The sequence below is a fragment of the Cataglyphis hispanica genome, chromosome 5 (assembly GCF_021464435.1).
Source record: "Cataglyphis hispanica isolate Lineage 1 chromosome 5, ULB_Chis1_1.0, whole genome shotgun sequence".
In the NCBI taxonomy this organism is placed as follows: Eukaryota; Metazoa; Arthropoda; class Insecta; order Hymenoptera; family Formicidae; genus Cataglyphis; species Cataglyphis hispanica.
Window position 1 is genome coordinate 4,974,015 of NC_065958.1, and position 25,191 is coordinate 4,999,205.

General features: G+C 32.9%; 1 protein-coding gene and 1 long non-coding RNA gene across 4 annotated transcripts in view; one reads left to right on the plus strand and one right to left on the minus strand.

Annotated features, from left to right (window-relative positions):
• Positions 1 to 15,798, minus strand: part of LOC126849493 (putative E3 ubiquitin-protein ligase UNKL) — a 33,063-nt gene extending 17,265 nt beyond the window's left edge. For both annotated transcript variants that reach the window (XM_050591389.1, XM_050591388.1), the window contains exon 1: positions 15,048 to 15,798. In XM_050591389.1, the coding sequence (XP_050447346.1) occupies positions 15,048 to 15,104 (57 nt within the window). In that variant the 5' untranslated portion in view covers positions 15,105 to 15,798. The remainder of the gene's footprint in view (positions 1 to 15,047) is intronic.
• Positions 15,799 to 15,861: 63 nt separating this feature from the next.
• Positions 15,862 to 25,191, plus strand: part of LOC126849511 (uncharacterized) — a 66,605-nt gene continuing 57,275 nt past the window's right edge. For both annotated transcript variants that reach the window (XR_007687413.1, XR_007687412.1), the window contains exons 1-2: positions 15,862 to 16,211; positions 17,015 to 17,192. This is a non-coding gene — a long non-coding RNA (uncharacterized LOC126849511). The remainder of the gene's footprint in view (positions 16,212 to 17,014; positions 17,193 to 25,191) is intronic.

Consider the following 25,191-nt stretch of genomic DNA (forward strand, 5'->3'; position numbering starts at 1 on the left):
TAAACGCGCTCTTTTAAAAGAAGCACTCGCCGCCACATAAAGCGAGAAAACAGTTTGCAAGAGAAAATAGAACTTTGTAATGGTACATAGTCGGAATAATCGTAATGATAGTTTCATTACGAGTATCACACTTACTTCTGATTTTATCACTGATTTAGCATACTTTATTCGGCATCTTGCAGCTTATCCGCAGAAAATCTAATGTATGTAGCAAAACATGTAGCTAAAAAGAGAATAATAAATTGACGGAGTTGTTCCAGTATGTATATAGCAGTTTTTTTGCTTAACACAAATTACAGTATGCATTTCGTGATAGAAAAAAAGAAAGATTTTTCTATATTTCTATATTTTTCATTTTCTAAAGACCATTAATATCATATTCTTTTTTTAATTCTGATCTTTTTACTTCCGACTGCTATCAACCGCAGGTTACATTTATAATAATCATATTAAATCTGTTTTAGAGGAAGTGACTTGGATATTACCCGATTTTTATTAAACTTAATAACATAAAATGTTAATTTATCTATTATTTTTATTTAATCCGTCTTGAACTTTGCAGCATCGAAGCCCTCCTTCTATTTCTGTCCGCTGATAGACAAGCTCCCTCAGCAAGGCAAAGTTCCCTATGTCGTAAGATGTCCGCGATATTCTCTGTCCACTTTCGACGGAGTCGTCCTCGGGACTAATGTATAATATTAATAAAGAATAAAAATAGATAAAAAAATAAAAACAGAACCGGAATAATAAGAAACATTTGAATTTTTTTGTTTAATGAGAAAATATCAGCTGCCCTTCCTTATATAAAATAAATATTTAATAAAACATATATAAATCACATAATAATTGTGAAGAAACGCGGTGATTTTAAACAATTTAGAAGAAAATGTATATTACTTACAACTTTCATTTTTTTACAATCACAAGAATGAAATTTTCAAATTGTTAAAGCTTTTTCGAAACATACAGATTATTATGAATCACACACAGAATAATGCAGACGAACTATTGTAAGCCGTAGCGGTTATTGACACTTTCATCGTGAGTCAGTCACGATTCAGTTGATCACGACCACGTATGAATTTATACGTGTAGGGCAATTTGCATGTGTAGGATATTCTCTGTCTGAAGCCGGAGGGGCATTTGCTAAATATGTCGCGGTTATACGCGGGCAGATAGTATACAATCATCGAAATGTTATCGAAAAAATTTTCATGTCTCATTCTAGATCTAAAATATAATAAATGCAATTATAAAATGCAGCAAAAAGTAATTTTTCAAGAAGTTCAAAAATGCCTGATGTAGAATGCAGATGCGAAGAGAATAGCAATTTTCAGAAAGTCATAACTTCTGACATTCATGTATGGTAGACGATTTTGCATATTCCGTCTCCTGGTTCAAAGAGGTCGTCATAAATTTACGTTAGCGAATTTGTAATCACATCGTGCCACGTATATTTCGCGAGAATTACCGTACGCTCGACAATGCGCGGATGCCAGTCAGCGCCGCAGTCGCGGTTGAATAATCGCGGAACCGGCGACATTTTTTCCTTGACGCGTGTAGATAAGATTTAATTGCTCGTGAAATGCATCACCGCGTGATTCAGACTTGTATCGTCCTAATGACTTCAAGGTGTATTAAATCGATGCGAATATAACAGCAGGGGGAGATGAATATAATTTAAGATGCTCTCAGCAAAGCTCAAATAAGGGTCGTGCCCTGGGCAATCCTCTATCGGCGCACTCATTTCTTCTCCTCCCGCAATTAGCGGGAAAAACGGACACGGTACATTCGTCATACGTTCCGCCGTTTTTCCCATGATTCGTCATTATAAGTAAATGAAATCATAAAAAAGTATTTTCGTTCGCGCGACACAGCATCTTCTTGTAATTGCATCATTGAGAAATATTTTTCATACAGATTCAATTCCATTTTATCAAATATTCGCATAAATGTCAGAAGTTTAATTTTACTTTCTTGATACGATAAAATTAAGTCTTATGCGAAACGAATTAGATGATGATAATGACAGTGTAAATATCTTCCAATACTCTTTATTAAATTTTCTTGTAAATTTGCACCAATATTAAAAACTTTATTAATCATTAAATTTAACGCCAAGCAAAAATCGAAAATTATATCAATAATTACATAACTCAACATAATAAAAAATTTTAGAGAAATATATATCTTGTATTATTACTTTAATTTAATAGAAAACATGCGCGGTTGTTAGAAATTTAATTGCGCTCGTATTATTAGATACAGCGTTAATTGAAAGTAATTGTAAATGGACAACATAAAATAAATTGGAAGGAAGTGTCCTTCCATCGACGTTCGATTTAATATCCCATCGAGAACTCGTGCAGAAGATTACTAAAGATTTTAAAATTATTTTTATCCTAACATAACGCCGATTAAAAAACAAAAGTGATTATGCAATCTGTATAACATAAACAAGAATAAAAATAGAATAAAACAGCGATATGCATAATACATAAGTCGCGGTTATCCTCGTGAATCTCCTATGAATTCAATTAATCCCTGCGAGATCGCACATAAATTAATCGGGAATTAACTGGCAATTTCCAGGCTCGCGCGAGATAATCAAGCATAGCGCTTTGCAAATAGATAAGAAAAGAGCACTTTCTTCGTCTTTTCACCCCAATCTCGAAGGAGTTTGTCAGTTCGTGATAAAAACAAGTATATCAAAACTATACCATGATTCGAACGTGTCTTTGACACGTTGATCGAAGTGCTGATGTCGCAAAATTTAGATTTAATCTCGGTGGACACACGGAAAGACTGTGATAACTATCAAATATACATGAGTTGCCGATGTTATCACAATCACTTTTGATGAGCGAACAATGAAAGCAGATGACGCAATTTAAGTCCGCATTCATACATCTATTCGAGAAGCAAAGTGATATGACTCGTTTAATTTGAATTAAATGTGATAATCTTAACGCAATTGCAATAATGAAAAATCATTCAGAAATTATTTATATATAATATAATAAATAGACGAATAGAAAAAAATAATTATAAATATCTTGAATTTTTAAAACCTTGTAGTTATGTCGCCAGAAATATACTAATTAAAGATGCAATTAAATAAATAAATAAATAAATAAATAAATATATATATATATATATATATATAAATATATATATATATACTTTAGCATTGAAATCTAGGATGATCGAAGTTATACAATAGATGTCTGCGTCAATTAACGAACAAAAGCACGCGTCGAGCGTAAAATCGCGCGCGCGGTTCAGGAACGGGAGCGGCGAGAAACACGCGCGGATGATATATGGATATACTAAAATACGTGCGTATATACGTGTGCGCGCGAAGGCCCCGACTGCTCGTAAAATAAGACGCGTGATTCAGGCGTCGGTCGGCCGCGTGACCGCGAAGAGACTTTCTTGCGCGTAAAAACGCGCGCGCTGCCCGCACACGTGCGTTTACGAGCGATGCACATCCGTGCCACTGTACGCGTGTGCGTGCACGTATATACACACGCGAAGAAGTCCCCTGCGCTGTTTTCTTCATGCCCGGCTCTATCCCCGGGGTTTCTTTGTCTCTCGCGCGTCTCTCTCGCTGCTTCTTTTTCCTCTCCTCTCGTGACCCCGCACACCTCTCGCCGCCACATACATACACTCTTGTACTCTTTTTCCCGCTTTGCTCTTTTCTTCACAGAAAGGAATAAAGAACGTGGGAGACTTTCGGGTCGCTCTCCGCATTTTATTATTCTCGACGACGAATGTTAGACACAATTCGCGATTTTTATACGATCGAGTTAGTTTATTCAGGAATAAAACCAATAAAAATTATTCCCAGAATTACTTGCGATTGTCAAATGATATAAAAGTATATATATATATATATACACTTTTTTTTTCATGCGTGACTTTACACAAAAGAGATTAAATATTTTATGCTATATTTTAAACTATTTTTATTAATTTTAATATATCAAATCTATACTTTTGATAACAATATATGTATAATAAAATCCATAGATAAAAAATAGAAAATTTATAGAGAAATTATATGTAACTGAAATTCAATAGAATATGATTAAGATATGATTGTATAATAAATAATTTAAAATATAAAATATTAATTATTTTTATATGTAAAAATTCAAGATTTAAAATCCGTACAAAATTCTATTTAAAAGTTTTGTTGAATAACAATTAATATCTCTAAAAAAAAAAAAAACGTTCTAGCAGATAAAAAATCGTAAGGCCAATACGTGTAGCAGCCAAGCCTACATGTAAGGCAGTTTCAATTATTTCCGAAGGTCTTCCGCGACAGAAAAATGACCGAGTTGACATATCGCTGGTATCACGGAACGAGAATTAACGGTAATATACAGCATTTCCGGCATTGGAATATACCGTGGAAACTACGCGGCTGTGGTCACGTGCGATTATGCATTGTAACTTTCAACGTACGATCATCTTGAAAATAAACGTAGACAATTATTTCGCTCGAGGGTGTTACATCGATACATTTCCGTTTCATATTAAAAGGTATGTGTTATTTCGTTCTTTATTACCTGCTAAATTAATGATGCTTTGAGCGCAATAACCGAGATTTAATCTCTGCTTTTATGCTCGTGAAAGGAAATGTATCCTTTTATTCGTGTGTAAATCAGTCGCAAAGCAACTTACACAATGCACTTAAAGATACAGACCATACCAAATTATAGATTGAATTAATAGCAATATGTTACTTGTATTATTATTTATCTTCTTTTGTAATTTTTGGAAAATTAATTTTTTTATGTATTTTTATTTATTATGTGTCATGCGTGTGAGTACTACTGGCCGAAAAAATTAATTCTATTCATAAAAATAATTTCAAAATTAGTTTATTTTACGAAGAATCTTTATTTCGGGATTAATTTAAATAATTGGATAATAATTAATTTTTCGGATAACAATTACTGTCCAACTATTTCGTGTCTAAATAAATAATGCTCAGAGTGTAAATGAAAAAAAGTGTGAAAAAAAAAGTTCTCCAAGTGAATTCCAAATTAATGGAATTCATTGATGATTGGATTATATTTAGTGAAGCTAATTCACGCTAGTCAGCCAAACGTCTCGCATATATTGACATAATATTTTATTAATTTTTCGCCACCGAGCTTGCGATTTCATGAAACCGTTTAATTTTTGACATTCGAATATCACTGTTGCATCATAAGCGTGCACCATGCGATAGCATTGTCATAATAATCGCGACCAGTACACGAATAGCATTAGGATTACTGTCTTATCTTTTGTTACGCGTGTGGCGTTAAAAACGATCGTAAAAAATATTGCACGATTACCGTACGATCATAAAAATATAATACAAAAATATGTTATGCAATTTTTGAACTGATTTTTAAATACAATATTTTAAATATAATAATGTAGGTATATGTTTTAATTCTTTTTGTATTTTTTACAACTTAATCGAAGCAACAATTTAAAAATATCTGTTTTGAGCTTTACTTGAATAAAACAAACCACGTAATTATTAATCTTATCGTATCTTATCTTTCGCTGTGGGATCAAAATCTTAAATAATTTCGAATCTGCTGTAAATAAGTTTAAAGACAAAAAACTCGTTTGAATTTCAATCGAAATTGGAGACAGCAGGAAATATGAACATTCGTCGAGTTGTCGGAATTGCTCAGCAATTTACCTGACTCAACCATAAGAAGCGATTCAGGTGAACGATAACTGCAATGAAGTCTAATATAACGAAGGTCACACGAATATTCGCGCGAACGGTCTCGTATAATTTATCATTGATATCTTAATGTTACAGCTCGGTAAGTCAAGAAAATAAATTACATCGATAAACGCGCGACATTTTCGAAAAAATAATAGTACACAAAATAAGTATATACAAAGATTTAGAACTAGCAACTTTTATAAAAAAAAAAAAAGACAATTGAGAGTCAAGGAAATTTTTCTGATGGAAATTTTTTTCCTCGTAATTAAAATGCGTATTGTTTTTGTGTGCGGTTAGCTTAATTCTTAGTTCATCACGATGTCAAGAGCGAATAAACATATTTTATACAACAGTGATAAATTTTAATCAAACATTTTCGAGTCGACATTAATTTAAATTAATGGTATGCTACACGTGATCTTAATTTGTATATACTTTAGATTATTTTTGTATTTATTATCATAATTCGTCAAATTTCTGCATTGTCTAATCTTTTTTAATTTTTTGATCTATAGCATTAATAAAATTTGAATTTAATATATTTTCTATTTTTATACTCGAGAAAGTAAAACAAAATTAAAAATTAAAAGAATTAAATAATAAATTTTCTATACACGTATATAATAGGTTTTGAATTGCCGATAGTTCACATTTTTTTATTTCATTAAGAAGAATAATTTTATATCTTTCGCTTGAAAAATAATGACAATAATTAGCGATTCGTTAAATACGTCAATATTTGTTTTCTATTTTTATTTTATTGCACTTTTACTAACTGTACGAACAAATGCTATCGACACACCTCGTCGTTCATGTGAGAGCGGAAACAGGACCGTCCGGAAAACCGGTCCCCCATTTTTTCCAGAGCGTGACGATGTCTGGAGCTACCGAAACAATCCGAATTGGAAACTTTCAGAAATCATCGCGTAAATCAAGTGTGAAAGTGAAATCGAAAGCCGCGAAGTAGACGCTCCCCGGCACTCTCGCTTTCTCTCATGCGAGGTAAAGAGAAAAGAAAAAGGAAGGAATGAAAAAAATGACTCTTTATAAAATTATATATAAGAAATAAATATGCTTTCTAAATAAAAAATAAAAAAATCAATTATATTTTGACGTAACAAAAAATTTTTGTTACGTCAAAATATAATTGATTTTTCTTTCATCGACATACATTGATTCTCAAAGACCGGATATTTTTCGATTATATAATCTGTTATTGCATGTAATGCGAAAATTGATCAACTTTACGCAACGATAACAATATTGACGTAAACACAAGACGTTCGATGTAATTTCTCGAGATTATCTCGGAGAATCGCGAAAGGTTAAGCTGGCACAACGTTCGAAAAGCATCAACGAAAGCGAGCAGTGCGGAAAGTGCAAGGTGCGCGGAAATGGCTCGTGTCCTTCCCCCTGTATGTCTCTTTTGTGTTTACCAGTCTTTTTCATGAATACGGGAAAGAGACTGGCTTTTAATGTGACAAGAACCCGTTGCACACGCAGTTTTGCCGTTCACATAACCATTCATAAATTTACAATTTACAATAAAAAATAAATCATTTTGTAATAATGTCCTTTTTAATAAGCGCCTCAACAGATTTGAAATGTACAAGAAACACACATGTGTTTAACAGAGATATTAAGAATGACATTCAAATTATATTAATCAAATAAATTAAATTTTTTTTTTTTTTTTTTTAAATGCGTACTCATTTGGAAAATTGTGTAAATATATTGTTTGAAGTATATATGGATAGATTTTTACACAAAACATGTGTAACATACAAGAATTGAGATTTCTATAAATTATCGCTTTGAGATATCGCACTTTAAGACGAATATAAACTTGAAAACATTGCACTTAAAGATAATTAAATCGTTATAAAATCACACAAATAAAATCAATTTTTTTTTAATTTTAATTTTTTCACAAAATTTAGAAACTTCTACAATGTGTGTTTGGTGATATAATAGTAATCATACACATACATTATTGAAATTACAATTATCGAACTTTCATCGCGTTTAAACTCCAACTTGCAATGTTCTTTGTTTAATTTTGCATCGTGAGAAGTCGTGAACGAAAACAGGCGTATTTCGTCAACCGCATAAAAGATTGGGATCGCACCAAAATCCCTGCACAAAAACTGGCCGAACCTGCCAGATTACACAAAGCGTCGCGAAAAAAAAAAAAAAAAAACAATTTCAGAAATCGATGCAACGAGTTGCAAAAGAACGGACGAGTCGTCGCGTTATCCCCTTTTGTGATGGCATGTACAACAGGTCTTTTCAAAAATATGGGAAAATTTGTCGAGTCGAAGGGAAGTACACAAAAGAGTGGGGGAGCCCCTGGTACATGCTACGCCAATGATGCCGAGAGCCCGGGCGGTACAGGAGGGGCACAGGCAGAGCAGCGCACAAAGAGGGGTTCCCCCCCTCTGATATCCCCCCCCCTCCTTTCTTCTCACATCCCCTCATTCTCTCGGTCACTCCTTCTTTAGCACCGGCGGCAAACCTGAAGCAACAGGTTCCTACGCCCCTTCTTCGTGGCTCGCGTTCACCGAGCGGCTTTTTGTTGCCTGTTGCCGATGTATACGCTCGAGGCGAGGGGTTTCCGCTTTTAGAAAAATTCAGAGGTTTCTGTTGGCGGGCATCTCTGCTTCGGGAAGTAAGTCTCGCGAGAGAGAATGCTGAAAGGGTTGAGACGGATTAATTTGCGAGAGTTGGGAAAATTCCTGTATTTACGAGAAACAAAACACGCAGCTTTATTTTTTCCCTTTCGTCACGAAGTTCTTTAATTTTTCATTTCTATGACTCAATTCCACAGCATCCGTTTTGAATGTATAATAACTGATTTAGAATAAAAAAATTCATGTCATTTAATGTGTTCCGCGAAGTCCCATCAATTATCATACGCTAATTGATGTAAATATCGAGGAAGGTGAATTTTTTAGCGGGAGAAACCCATGACGAGGGTCACATCGGTCCATTCCACTGAAACTTCCACATTTTGCGACGATGTCGATTTTTGACTGCGCTCGAATATCGAAAGTCAAAAGAAAGTCCACGAATCGAACGAGTTTCGAAACTGAGTCGAGGAGAAATTGCCGAGGAAAGTTACGCGCGATTCAAAGAAGAGAAAAAGAAGAGATGCGTTTCCGCAGCGAAATCCACATCGCGTGGTTGAAAGGAAAAACGAAACCGAAAAACTGATAATTGCTCTAAAATTATCTTCCAAAAATACATTTTATCATGTGTTTGAGCGTTAATAATAGATCTCACAACGCGGTATTAAAAATCGAAAATTACAAGAATCGAATAAAAAAAATATTTATAATTTCCGAAACTGTACACATATATCGAGAATAATCATACATCTCTTGTAACAGCAACGAAGAAACGGAATTGCGAAACTAAGTATAATTTTGATGAGATAAATTCTCGATAGCGTGTACATGGAAAAATACATCTTACGCTAATTCACGTACTTTCATTATCGCAAATAAACACGACGGTAATTTTCAATACGTATTTATAGTACGTATCGCGATTTGCGATTTCGTCCAGATTATACAGGCCATCATTGGTAAAGGTCGGCAACGACGTCGCAATCACTCACGCGATAATTATTTCCGATGCGGTTTCTTCCCCCTCCCCCCCCCCTCTCTCTATCATTTTATAGAATTCATAGAATTTACGTACGCTTAACCGCATGATAGTAAGACGGGAAATGATAAGTGAACCATCTCGCACAGCGGTAGACTCATACCGGAAATCGTATAATACACGTGTGCTCGGGCGACACGCATAATTACACGACGAGTACGCGTAAAGCGACATATGCGAGCGCGCGCTTGCAGAAATAATAAAATTAATATCGTGAGATTTTGTTGCGCGAACCCGATGGTCTTTCGTTTCTTCTGTTTCGCGTACTTATACGAGGTATTCGCGAGTGGTCACACCGGATATCCTTACGATCACAAGTAAAGCTAAAAAAAAGGACAGCGGTCGTTTCTTTGTTGAAGGATTGAGTTTTATGTCAAATGTCTGTGCCTGGCACCAACAACGATTTCTCGCATATGCGTTTCACATTTGCACACTGATCGAGAGGAAAAATATCAAAGCACCATCGTTCCGTTCGCTTAATCTTTCGATCGGTATCGCTCACAAACACGATACGCATAGATGATACCGCATTACACGCACACACACACACGCGCGCGCGCACACACACACACACACACACACACACACACACACACACACACACACACACACACACACACATATATATATATATATATATATATATATATATATATACGCGCAGAAAAAATGGTTTTGCAATATCTCTGTGTGAAGCAACCTCGTGTCCTTGTATTATTCCCCGTAATGGACAAGCGAAGGATTAAACAACGGATGAAAATGATATTTACAGAAAGATCGTAATCGTTTCTTTCGCAATATAGGTTCTCCGATAATTGAATATTAATTAAATGGCATACATATATGTATGAGACGCGTTTAGTTTATTCTTATTCACGTTCATCGTATTTTTACTTATTAAAATCTACATGTTACGTTAAATTAGAATCATTCATTATCATTTTTTTTCTCCGTTTTTTACTTCGAGAAATAAAAATTTGCATAAATGTTCAATTTTATTGTAAATATAAATAAATAACCAATATATTTTACACATATAAAATTGAAGTGATAAGATTGTTACATTTGACAATATGTATCACAAAACAAAGATATCTTTCCAATGTATAAAAATTTTTTAAATAACAGTAAAATATATAAATCAATATTGATCGTAATTTTGTATAACTTTATGTACAATGTGTCTTAATAATTGTGAAAACATGCCATGAGTTCAATATTGAGATCATCTTGCTGTACGAATTTCATACAATAGACCGCGGCGAACAATCGTGTTAAGGTCACGTAAGATATACGTAAATATGCAAAACACTATACAAACACATCAAAACCAGCCGTCTCATCCGTTCGACACGTGAAACTCGAGAATAAATAAAACATTAGGATACGATTTTAAACTACCCATGACGTAGCTTCAGAAAAGTTATTTTGTACTTTGAAAAGCGATGATTTTGTATTTCGCCTGTTTATGTATCTAGTAGAAACAATTTCTTTTTAATTAAAATAAATTAGTCAAAACCTACATGTTACATTGAGAAAAAAAAGTTCCTTAATTGAAACATATTTAAATAATTGATTTAAATACTTAAATACTTATTTCATCTAAGAAATGATAAGCAACTAAACGCATTTTTAAGAGTTAATGATTTTTTTCTCAGTGTACATAAATATAATATAATATCAAAATATTTAACGATTATAAATTCTTAAAAACTCTACACATTTATGAAAAGATCGCAGATATAAATATCGGTTGTGTTAAAAAGGAATAGCAACACCTTGATTGCCAAGAATAATGCTCATATTGTTATCGTCCCATGTCAGGAAATTCTTTCCCTTTCATCAGCAAAATTATACTTTTAAAGTATACAGTTCATATACTGTCCGTTAACGTATACATATTTACTTTTCTGTGCTAGGAAATCCAAGTCTCGTTTAATGTTTTTATACTCGTTTCTATTAAATTATATACTAGAATATTTCCGATTAAATATTCATATATTTTAGCTGGAACGTTCAAGAGAGGAACACTGTACCAAACGCGTACCATCACAAATACGTCTCTATTTCTATCGCACTCTATTACGACGCAATCGCGCATACGTGCAGTCGGAATGGTGAGAACGAGAATGCATTTGTTAATCCAACATACGCACCAATACACGCACAAGCGGTACCACCAAGCACCAAGTACCAGTGATATTCCGTGCGCGGAGAATAGCGCGCGAATTCCCGCTGACACGTGTCAAAAGATCTTCCCGCGAGAGAGAATCGATAAAATATGAAAATAATACTTGAATGATGAAGAATATTTGCAATTGTCAAGAATTTCCCAGAAATTACAATAAGAAAAAGATTATGTAGATATAGTAGCTGATAAATAGGTTGAATTATAGATTGATTGATGATGATGATGATCAATAAATACATTGATTGATAAATTGATTTTCAGAGAAAAACAATATTCAAATTAATAGCATAGGAATACAATTATCACGCAAAGATCCGTGTAATAAATGCGTTTCTAATATATCAGTGTAGTTTGAATTATTATATTTATCCTACTTTTCATCAGTCTTGATCTTATATTGCATTATATTATACTTGGATTGGCTATTCTTAGAAAAATAAAATTAATAATTGACATACTTTGAATGCTGAGTAAAGTAAAATCTTGTATAAACAAATAATTATATGTATATATATATATATATATATATATATATATATATATAATCAATATACAAAATATATTTAAAATAAAAAATATCTTGTCATTATTTTAATGATAATACAAAGAAGTTGTGAAATACATGTCAGATTAAATTATGACTTAACTATGAATTAAACTATGACTTTGTATATTTTTAATCAAAGAGCGAAAACAGCGCACTAACTTTCGTTATGTTAAAGACTTCTTTTTTATAATGAAACAATGGCTCCATTATGGAATTAACTGTTCTTTGAAGCAATTAATATTAATTTCCTATTCTTTTTCGATTTTGTCAATCAAATCAAAATAATTAATTGAAATGCGTTCTATTAAAGCAAGTGTGTTTGAAAGAATTCTCGGATTATTAAAATTATTAATTTTTATTGATTTAAACATTGACAATTCTTTGACATATTGTCAAATTGAAAGGAGAAAAATAAAAGAACAGCAATATTTCGATCATTAAATCAGCCTGCCATTAACGATAAGAGCTATCATACGAATTGTTTAATATCTGTCATCGGACTTTTTAATGATATTAAAATATTAACGATTGAGATCATTCCATCATATTCCATTCTTTCTTCTTAAATCGAACGCTCATGAGACTCGCTCGCGTCACACAGAGAAACTCACGTCGGAGGAGAAACCAAAGAGAGTGTTGTGCCTAGTTCTCTCTAAGGTGAGAGTCTCTCTGGCTTGACTCGCGCGCGACAAGCCTTTTATTTACGTCGTGCGAGAACGTGCGATCGTTTCGTCGGTCCGCGCCGCGGATGAAGGCCTCTCGATCCTTAAGCGCGAAATGGAGAGAACGATTACTATTAATATATTCGATTGACATCTCACTGGATTGTAGTGTTATTAATATAAGTAATTTTTTATAACTTTATTAAAAATCAAGCTCAATTTATATACCTACACTAACTAAAAATAACCTCACGAACATTCGATTTGATCCTATCCAAAATAATCGAAAACATTTACAATTGACAAGGAAAAAAGCTTTAGAAATATCGTAGTGTATTACAATTTGAATCAAGATATATTGATAATGGATACACATTAATGAAAAAATATATATATAATATAATAAATATAATATTTTGAAATATTGATATTCCAAAATATATATATGTAATTAAAGTAGTAAGATGATTAATATTATTGTTAGTTCAGTACAAATGACAGTAATAATAATTCAAAGTATAAATTATCTTACTGTTTTTATTATACTTATATTATTAAAAAATTTGTATACAAGGTCTTTAATAATGCTAGTGCATTTAATCAAATTCGCTATATAAGAGATTATTAATAAATTGATAAATAAAAAGTTTAAAATACAATAAATTGTAGAGAATTTAATTATAATAATTTAATAATCATCTCGATAAGTGGGATTATTTCGATAACAATTTTCCGCGATGTATGTATCAATATTTCATTCGTGTATATTAGAGCGTAGAGTTAAACTAATGAACTCTCAATTCAGTCACCCTCATGAGCGATGTTTTTTCCGCTCATATGCTTACATTATCTTCGATTTATAACCTTGTTACGGTAATCGCGTGCGAAATCTCGATTCAGAGAATCGAGCTGCGGCATCGTTCGCCGTATTCTCGGAAATATCGGAAATGCGAATGTAATGGTAATGAGATTTAATCTGTTAGCATACAAAGAAAAACCGACCCGAAACGATACGATCGAGGATCGTAATGTGTCCTCCTGACGACACACACACGGCGTTACATATTTTCGATCGTATCTTGTAAATAATTCCTGGGGGATACGCGATCGTTATCGCACGTATCTGATTTATCTTGCTTTGTATTTATATATATATATATATATATATATATATATATATATATATAAAAGAGGAAAAACAAATGATACAAACGTTCACACACACACACACACACACACACACACACACACACACACACACACACACACACACACACACACACACACACACACACACACACGCGCGCGAATACACATATACACAAAGTAATAAGTCTTTTTGATTATGTATAATGTATATATATGCGAATCGAGAGATGAATGGATTGATTGGCCTTTTGATTTCAGATAAAAGAGAACTTACATAGTACAATTACATACATACGTCTGATAAGATTTTTTTTTACTACTTTGAGAGAAATAAATTATATTAATCCTCACGAATGATGTTATCACAAATTATCAGAAATATTATTTTTAAAATTTGTTACGAAAACTATTTTTATATTTTGAGTTTTCAAGTTGCGGAACAAAGATGTATAGTAATATAGCAAATAAAAAGAACGAAGAAATAGAGTATACGTGAATTTAAAAAAGAAATCAAGTTTATTTAATTTAATTTTCTTTTTATATATATATATATTTTTTTTTATTTTTATTTTTATATTCAACATATTCGTCGAAGTTTAACGACAAAGTTTCGTATATTGTTCCGTTCGTCCAAAATGTACATCTATCTACCTGTGGATATCCGGTGAATCCGTCTTGAATTGAAAAGCAGTGGGTAGGCGGGGATAAAGCAAGAAAAGGTAAGGGATAAAGAAAAATTTGGGAGAAATTCAGTAGGGACTTGCACAGCCCGTACCATAAAATATTCCACAATACCGTTTGAGAAACTGAAGGGCCATTCATTTTTTTAGCAATACCGGATTAAAGCATAGCAAAATGTATTACCTATTGTATGTTTTGTGTGCGTCACACATACATAAATTTGCAGTTTTAAACATTTATATGTTTCCGAAATAATTGACAGGAACTAGATTTGCTGAGACAGATTTGTTTGCGAACTGTTTCGTATTTTCTATATATCAAAGTTCTAGATGGATCGATTGACCGATTAGATAAGATGACGCGACAATGACAATGTAAAAATATGCCAATTGCGACAATGAATCTTACCTTGAAGAGATGCTCGCTGCACTCGAACATGGGAGTACTCATGACGGCGGTCGACATGTTTCTCGATTTCGCACAAAAACACTGTGTGATCCTAATGTTCTTCTGCCCTCTTTCTTCCAATCCCTCTGCCTTTTTCTCTCGTCCTTCACAGCGGGCGTCGAGAAGTTTTTAGCAGCGGTGTCGCGGCTAAAGGAAAACTTTCCTCAGGAGAACACAATAAAACTGCCACTCCGACCGTATGCGTCGTTATACGATGTCGCTATAACTCGCATCGAAAGCACCCGCGAGAACGTCAGAGAAAAAAAAAAAAGAAGAAAATAGACGGTACGTGTCCCAATCGACACGTGTATACCGATACGATGTTGTTGCTGATAATAAAAACGCGGGCGAAGCGGCGAGAGAGAACGCGCGCGAACGAACGAGCGAGCGAGCGAGTATGGAGAACGCGAGCGAGATTCGTGTTTCCTGGCACGAATCAACTGGTTCTTCCTAGATCGACAACACACAGATGATGTTAATAATACTCGTCTCTTCTCGTGTTTACGATATATCGTCGTCGACGTTGTTGTCGTCGCGCGTACGATACTGCTCAGTCTGCGTGTTACTGAACTTGAACTTGGCACTTTCTTTCGACGACGCGAAGTACCCGGGTTCTCGGAAATTTATTGTGGGAGGGGAGGAGCGCGATTATTTGCGTCCGATTTAATGTTTACAGCAGAACCTCCGATAGCTGACTGAGACTACCGCTGACCGAGAGTTGCCGCTTGTGCTCCGCCGAGCGAGCATGTATAGACGGGTGCTCCGCGATGCCGACGTGCCGACCAATCCGCTTCGCGTCTCACGTACTACGTAGCGTGGTGGGGAGGAGGGAAGGGGGCACTCTCTTCGACGTGGCAACCGTGCGCGCGTGCGCCTCTTGCAAACGCGTTCCCTCGGCTCGGTTCACGCGAAGTTGTCTCTCTGTCGGCACGTCGGCTCTTCGAGTGTCGCAACGTGCAACGTATTTACGATCTCCAATGGTAGCGGTTCGAATTTCTTATTGGGTAGATTTGGGGGGTAGATTTGGGGTGGTGTCGCAAACCCCCCGGCACGCTTATCCTTGCAAAATGCAGGGGGTTCGAATATGAGCGATGGACGACGCATGGCTTTCATGTGGAATACGAAGTAATCTTTCTTTTTTCATAAATTATTAGTCACTTCTTTCTTTCTCCATCTCTTTCACTTTTTGAATTAATGGAAAAGAGTTTCAAATCACACCAATCTTTTTTTATAAAATAATAAGAGATATATTAAAGAGATTGAGATACAAACAAATACTTTATAAGATACGTACATACATACAAAAGTATTTTTACAACAAAAGAATAGTTTAATTTCATCTACGCGAGATGGATTGCAGATTCTGTGCAATAATTGTCTACGATTATTTCAATTTTTTTTATTGCCCATCTTGCTTACGATTTTACAATTACAAATACGTACGCTGTTAATAGCAATCGTAATTTTATAATAATCGATTCATTATCATACATGGAAATTATTAGAAATCAATATAATTAAAATATATATATATATATATATATATATATATATATATATAATCGAGAGAAAGAGAGGGGGAGGGAAGAGAGAAAGCATAAAGTGTATTATTATTATTATGCAAATTATAATATACAATAATATATGATCAGTATAACTGTTTTTAAAACGAGCAAAAGCTTTTCTAAAAAATATAATTATTGCCCTATGAAAGATTAATTGAATTTTATTATCAATATGTTATATGCTATTTTTTAAAAATAATAAAATTAAAAATTATAAATTAATTATTTATTCAAATGTATATAACGAAAATATGCGAAAGCACAATATCAGTTTAGGGAAAACCGTTACAATGTTTGATCAATAACTTTGATCAATTTATTTTTTTTTTTTGTTAACTAAAACAGGAATAAACTTGTTTACAGAAACGTTTGCGTACCAAAGACACCGGTTAGGATCGAAAGAGGAAGTAACATTTCGCAAAGGGAAAGCCGGAAGTTCAGTCGCATGACTAGGAAGTTAGATTTCTCACCGGTTTCATGGTGGTGCAATGTCAAGTCCTGATTAAAAGGTCAAGTGTTAAGCAGAAATCTCATTCATGAGGTAAGTGAAAAATAAGATAAGATTAATTTAATTAAAGGAAACAAAATTAATTTAATTAAAGGAAACAATTTATGAATTTATTAACTAACACTAAGAAAAGCTATTTTAATTCTTAATCATTTAATCAATTAGAATTTTGAAAGAGAATAAAATTCTTTTATGTAAAAGAAAAAAATATAATTTGTCGTTTGTTGTAATAAATTTTAAACTATATATCGAATATATTATGAATATATCATGCTCGAAAACTCGGAAGCCCCATTCGCGATAACGAATGGAAAATACCAATTTATTAATCACACGGGAAAATTTAGCTACTTATCGTAGATCTGATCGACCGTACAGGATAGGCACAAAACCTGACTCTTGTCTAATTAAGGAGTATCATGGTATGCGTTGTAACATATGGGTTTATGAGGGTGAACTGTCGAATCTCTCATAGAGAGGTGTTTTCAACCCTGAACAGATTCTCATGCCACTAAATATATAACAGCTAATGGGAGTCAGTTTTCGTTATGATGGCTGAGCTATATACAGAAATATCAAACATGCGGGCTCTTTGTGAAGGGCGGGTGCATGAAAAAGAGAAAGAGAAAGACCCCCGGCTAGGTTTACACAACCATATATATGATTGAAATTTCCAGATTAATCCAAAAATAAGTCGACTGTGCTTCTATTGTGTATTTTTTAGTTCGAGATTTTTTTTGTAGGGTATTTTTGATACGCATAAACCACATAAACAGTAGTGGATATATAAAATAGATTATATTTTAAATACTTTGAAAATTATATATAATTTGATATTATATATGACGTATGTTTCTATTTTTGATATATGATTTTTAATGTAATGTTTTATACTTTTGCAATATTAGAGGAAATAATATTTCATAATTCATAACGAGATTCTAAACCTTAAATTTTTTAACTTATTTTTTGAAGTTTTAATAATAAGATGATAAAATCAACAGATAGCTGTAACATTATAATAAAATCATGTTCGATGCGTCCTCATTTCATCATACTTTACGATCCTACCATTTGTTTGTTTTTTTAGGATATAATACAATTAAACTATATAATTAATGATGTGTAAAAGATATCTTAGATATTAGAGACAAATTTTATTATTAATGTAAACGTCCTGGACACTATTAACGTTTCTGATAAAAATAGCAAAAAGAAATGATTCTTTTTTTCTTTACAATTTTTTGTAACAATCCATGATATAAAAAGTAGTATATATAAAATGAAAACATTAAAATACACGAAAAAAATACGCGAAAATACACAAATATTGCGACATGAAAATAATTTCGTGCGCAATTTCGACAAGTTTTAAAACTTATCAAAGACAAAAAAAAGAAAAAAACGATATATACAACGGATTATAAAAGTAAAGAGAATGGCTAGCCCCGAGGATGTTCTTAGCACATGCGTAGCGTATATGTATCTATTATCATGGGAATACGCGAGTTCATATTATGGGAAGGCACGTGAAAAGCGCATGGGCGTACCATGTGGTGCGCAGAACAACGTTACTGCACCGAACCAGGGACCTGGTGTTTGCTTGCAACATCACGTCTTGCACTGCTGTGTCTCAGACGCAAAAGAAGTGGGGGCGAAGAGAAACACAGGCAACAGTTGTATTTAATTTTGCATAATTCTTTTTCTCTCGATCTTGTACAATTCGACGCGCAAACTTCGATTGAACTAATGACTGCTATCATTCAATCCGATATGAATATTTAATAGTATATTTATAAGTTGATAGTATTTATGCATTTATGCTTTGGCAAAGATGTAAACAAAATGAATAACAATACCATAAATAAAACTACATATTGGGCGTTCTAAAACGGAAAGCTGTTCGTTAAACATACTTAAAATCGACAATATCTATAGGTTTCTTGATGACAAAGAAAAAACGAAGGTCATAAAAACGGCCATGCTGGAAATGTCACACGCAGAGTATCGTATGATGTCACTCAGCTTTTTTTTCCTTGACAGATCTTGTGTCCAACACGCGTAAGTGAAATTTCCACTTTCTTTGTTCGTATCTCCCGTTATTGACATCACTTGCAGTCCTACAACGATGACGTGTTAGAAGCACAAGGTCATTCAAATCTTTACGGATTTTTACTGTAACTTTAAATTTATAACGTCATTATGTCGAACAAAGTACGTCACAGTCAGAATGACTCATACATACGTCTGTAGTGGATATTTTGCAATATATTTTAATATTACTGCAACAGATTTTTAAATATTATTGTATATATATATATATATATATATATATATATATATATATATCTCCTGTGATCTCTTTGTTCACTGGGTTTTCTCTTTTTTTGTGTAGGCAATTCTTAGACTAATACAAAAGTTTTTTCGGGTTTTTATAAGAGAAAAGCTTTGAATAACGAAAAGGCATCTTTGTAATGATTATTTTACAATTTATTGCAAAGACATGGCATAAAAATAAGGCTGGATATAAAAATAAAATATATAGATTAATAGACTTCTGAAAGTTTTTTAACGTCTTATATCAATATGAAAAAAGAATTTAGCTTTTCTAACTAATTTCTTAACTAATCGCTCAAAAATTCTTTTTTTTCTTCTTTTTAAGAAGATGTTACTAATATGTAATGATCGAAGAAACAAAACGTATTATAAAAGAAAAAAATATATAGTATAAATAAACACATTTATATCGGGATTGTGTAATAACTTTGCTAATATGTTTAATAATATGAGAAGAAAAGCGCGTTGGAAATGTCACATGCTGAATGGCGTGATGACTCAACGCGCGCGCGAATATTTTTCTCTATTCTCCCTCAAAGGAGTGCGAGATACGTGGAATACAGAAAAGCCGTTGCGATAAAACTTTCAAGTTATGTAATTAGAGAATCGCGTGGTAAAATATCACGATGAAAATGTCACAGGGCGAGCGAGATGCAGAAGATGCTGCGCTCAAGTCGTGGAATTAATCAATGCAGATCCTGTATCATATTATAACGTGTTTCGTCATTGATGCGTGTAGGTGTGCAGCAAAAAAAAATTCAACCTATATTAATTCACTTAACGTCTGAATCATATTCGAGACAACAAGCTTATATGATATCGAAAATGTTACTAATCGCTGTTTCTTAGAAATCTAAAGATAGTCTTCATTATGTACCTGAAACATATGATTCATCCACTATGTAATTAACGCGTACTATATAAATTGACGATAAAAGACGTACTTTCTCTCTCTTTCTTTATGTTTTCAAAATATAATTTATTTCCCTGGAAAATATCCAGCTGACTTAAGTACTATCTTAAGTACTGTCTAGCCAATATTTTCGGCAGACTATGGCGCCTATGATGTCGGTGCACAGGTACCTGCATCCGTAGATTGCAGATCGATAGATCGGAGCGAAGATCGTTCCGAGAATTGCAAAGGCCAAGGCAACGACACAAGCGGGCAGGTAGACATATAACAACACGGGTAAATGCACGCGGCTAAACCGGACAGAGCGGAAAGGTGGCTTGTGTAACGTCGGCTTGAGACAGCCGCTTGCTCTCTCGGAGTCTGCTTCGCGAAAAAGTTGTCGTTATTGGTACGCATTGGTGATTTCTTTCCACATGCTGTGAATGGTGTCTCGTAAACCTCCACTTGTGAGAGAGCATTCGCGATAACCTTTCTCGGATATACCTGAGAACGGTATCGAAATGTAACTAAGTCAACATTTATTCATTTCTAATGTTTATATAGAATATAGATATTTCCATTTGCTAATCTGTGTGTCTATTTCAACATGCTGTACAGAAGTGAAGAGATGAGGAGATATATGAAACTTAGGAAAGTTAGATAAGTTAGAGTATACAAAAAATATATGTTTGACAAATATTGAATTGTTATTTGACAGTTGAGCGCTCGAAAGAAAGATGATTTGATAATATAATTTTGATATCATATTTTTTTACTTAGAAATGTGAAGATGCTCGAGTAATATATAAGTTATAATAATGGTAACACATTACTGAAAATCTGAATAATAAAAAAGTAAAAATAAATGTTATAATTTTAAGGATATATTTCTTTAACTACAAAAAGCTTTTACATATAATTTTTTATAGTTATAGATACATATATATATTTTTAAAATTGTAATTTTTATTTTTTTTGCATTTTTTGCACAAGAAATAATTAATAAATAATAAAAATGTATTTATTTAAAATAAATAAATGAAAAATAGGAAAAGAGGAGGAGATAGAAAGAAATCAATAGCTGCTAATATAATACATATCATTAATGTCATTAGAAAATATTCTGGAAAAATTGCGAGTTACGTAGAACATCGAGTAAAAATTGATAATCTTTATCTACATTGTTATTTTAAAATAGAATGGTGCCGTTTTGACATATTTTTTCTGATATTTGCCGTCTTTATTAGCGTAGCCTTTACATAATTTTTTAGTTTACGCAGCACAGTGCCGTCACTATAGTCAATAATGGTGCATAAGTGCGTAAGCACTTACGTATATCTGCGGTTTTTGCGCTCTTACTTTCTTATTCTCTGGCGTTTCCACGGTCAGGCGCCACTCTGATCGAAACTTTCACATTTTGCATTAATCTTAAATTAATGATAACTGCGTGTAAGTGTTACATAAATCATTATTATTTCTCCTATTACGTTACATTTACAGATTACAATGATTAATAATTTTTATATTTATTTATATTACAAGCATTTTTTATGGAATAGCGCTTCTTGGTTATAAGATGTTTATTCGGGGAACGAGTGAAATAATAAAGCGAAACTTTACAAAGGCTATTTTTTAGCTTTTGGTATCAAATAAGGTTCTTGAGACTTGTTCCTTCGAAATGTAGGGAGATGACTTGCGATTTTGTAACCGAAGCAAAAATTGATCTTATAATTAGGGAATGCGTTGTCTCTTACAGATATCATGCAATAATTATATTAAAAAATCTGCGCAAAAATAATTTTTTTCTTTTTATAAAGAAAGATTAATGTTCAAGAGTTCACTATATAAAAAACGACTCATATGTATTGTATAATTAGCCAAGAAATTAGTTTCTAAAGATTGATACTCTACATATTCAATAATTCTAAAATTATGTAGAAAGAAAAATTATTAAAAACTGTTTATAATATATATATATATATAACCATTTTGTAAAATAATGCGTTTCTCGATGATACGGATCGACTCGCGAACGCGGATTATTCCGCCCATTGATGCCAATGGGTTAATGACCGCATGCAACAGTAAAGTAACGAGAATAATGTCAGTCAGAGGACTAGAGGTCATTATTCTATTCCATCGATTCAACGCGTGGTCAGTTTTCCACTACAATCATTAGCGATTTTTACGAAGCAGTCATAATGTCTTTTTATGCTTGACATTATTAATAAATTCAAAGTAATTTTAACTTGAAAAATTAATTTTTCGATGAAAAATTTCGCAATACATTTAAGAAAGTCTTGTATCAGTTCTATTATTTCATGGAAGATTGCTCGAAAAACCCCATAGTATTTCCTCATGAGCTAAAGTGCAACAATCAGTTATGATTGCCAGGTCTTGGAAGGGCGCTATCGTTATACCCGTGTTGCAATGAACGATCGGCGATAGCGCCGTGCGGGGCTTCAAAGTCATTGCACTTTGAGCCGTGATGACCGAGACGAACGAGTCACATCGGCAGCATGTACATGTATGTACGCGTGACCCTCTGCGCGTTTTTTTTACAGGCGACAATAATTTCGTACTCAGAGTGGCCGCCTATCTTTGCAATACGCATCGCGAGTTTTACTGTACGCAGTCGCAAGCTTCCTTTCTATCCTATGCATTGCACGAATCGCATGTTGATTTCCGTGAAACGTGTGCACATTGTAGAGAGGATCATTAAAAAATATATTAGTGTTCTTATCACAATGACAATAATCATAATGTTAAAATATTCTTAAAATCCATCAAAAATCCTCCAAAATCAATTAAATTTCAAGGCTTTATAAACGTTGCAAATAAATATCTTAGAATCTATCAAAATTTTTTAAATTATTGAATATTGTCGAAAACCCTTTAAATGTCGAAAATACACAAAAATAATCGAAAATTCGTTTTGTTTATACCAGAATTTTTTTACGGATCTCTAAATCTGTAAAAAATTTGTCAGTACTAGAACAAAATATAAATGTCATTAGATGATTATAAAAATTAAAGAGAAATATATCTTAAAAATAAATATTAATCAAAGAAAATATAATAATTAATTAATAATAACCAAATAAATTTGAATTAAGCATTGGGAGGATAAAAATATTCAATTAAATTGCGGTTATCTTTGAGAAATGATTTGTATATTAAAAAGTAACTTGACAAAATACAGTTTAAATACAATTTAATAGTTTAATAATTTACATTTTTATCTCCAGATATTAAAACTTACTTTAACTTTAATTTTATTATAATAGATTACAAGTGTATATTAGTGAAATCATTAAATAGTTTTATACATTTAACATATGACACATCTCTCTTTCTTTTTCTCTTTTTCTGATGTGTTTAAGTGATATACATTCTAATATGATATGTATACATTCTAATATGATAAAACAATAAAGTAGAATGAGGAAGAGCGGAAATAATATTAATATATATATACTTAATATAACATACATTTGTAAATATTAATAAATCTCTCCAATAGTTTTAGGTTAATTAACATAAGACCCTTTCGCATTTTTCTTTCTTGTCTTCCCCCTTTTCTCATCCCATGTTTTTCCTTTACATATATACGAATTTCAAACGGTTTTATATGTATGTATTTCTCTCGTTCCCTCGCTCCGAAAGATCTCATCATGCAGCGTCATGTCTTCCATTCATTAGCACTTGCAACGTTCGCAGACAGCTCATGTTTAACCATCTTGAATTGTCGGTTTTTTCATGAATGTGTTCTTGGTATTTTTCGAGACTCGTAGAGTGGCACATATCGTTGCATGAAAAAGAGAGAAAGAGAGAGAGAGAGAGAGAGAGAGAGATAAATACAGAAATTAGGGATAGATTCTGGTGTGCACTTGGTCAAATAACGCAGTCTCTATAGGGCTCCGCGTTTATTGGCGCTTCTAATTCGGGGGCGGAAGTGGTCGAAAGACACAACGGCAAAAACAGACCTCACGGATTAAAATAGTCTGTTAGAGCGGCTGGCTTAAGCTGCTTTACATTGATAATTAACACAACCTCTGGGACCGCTTCGATCCGCAAGATCTGCCCTTCACTGTCCATTTTCTAGAATATTCTTCGTCGCTGAAAAATTATTGTATTAGGATTATGTTTGAATTATATTTTATGAAAATATATTATGAAAAATATGAGAATATTTATATATTCCGTCGGGCAGTTGTCTATTCAAAATTAAAAATTTTATTATTTTTGCGCAAAATTTATCTTGTTTAGAATATTATATGTATATTTTAATACGCTTTTCATCACGAGCTGCAAATATATTACGTGACTGGACGCAGCTATTAATTAAAATTCGCGTTATTAACTCTAGCGTTAATGAATACACATTAAACCTGTTTTTACAGTACATTATAATATCCGGCTAGTATGCTATCTATCTGCGCGCCTTTCCAGCGGCGACATACTCGACGTATATCTACGAGATAAGGAACCCTTTGACCTTCTATATCTTGATTCTATAATTTAAAATGATTTTTTCTTATCTTACATCTTTCTAGTAAGATCTGAGGTAACGCCTTCTGTACACACAACCGAACTTTTCTAAAAGTTTTTCAAAGAAACTTTTAAAAAATTTCTAGAAGAAAATTATGTGTATTAAATAAAAATAAAGCGTAGCAATTCTGATTTTTACAAGAATTACAAAAATTTGTTTTATCAAATTTAAAATTTAATGTTGCATTACACAATAAAATATGTGTGTGATCAAATTCACAATTATTAAAAATTATTCGATACTTTTATTTT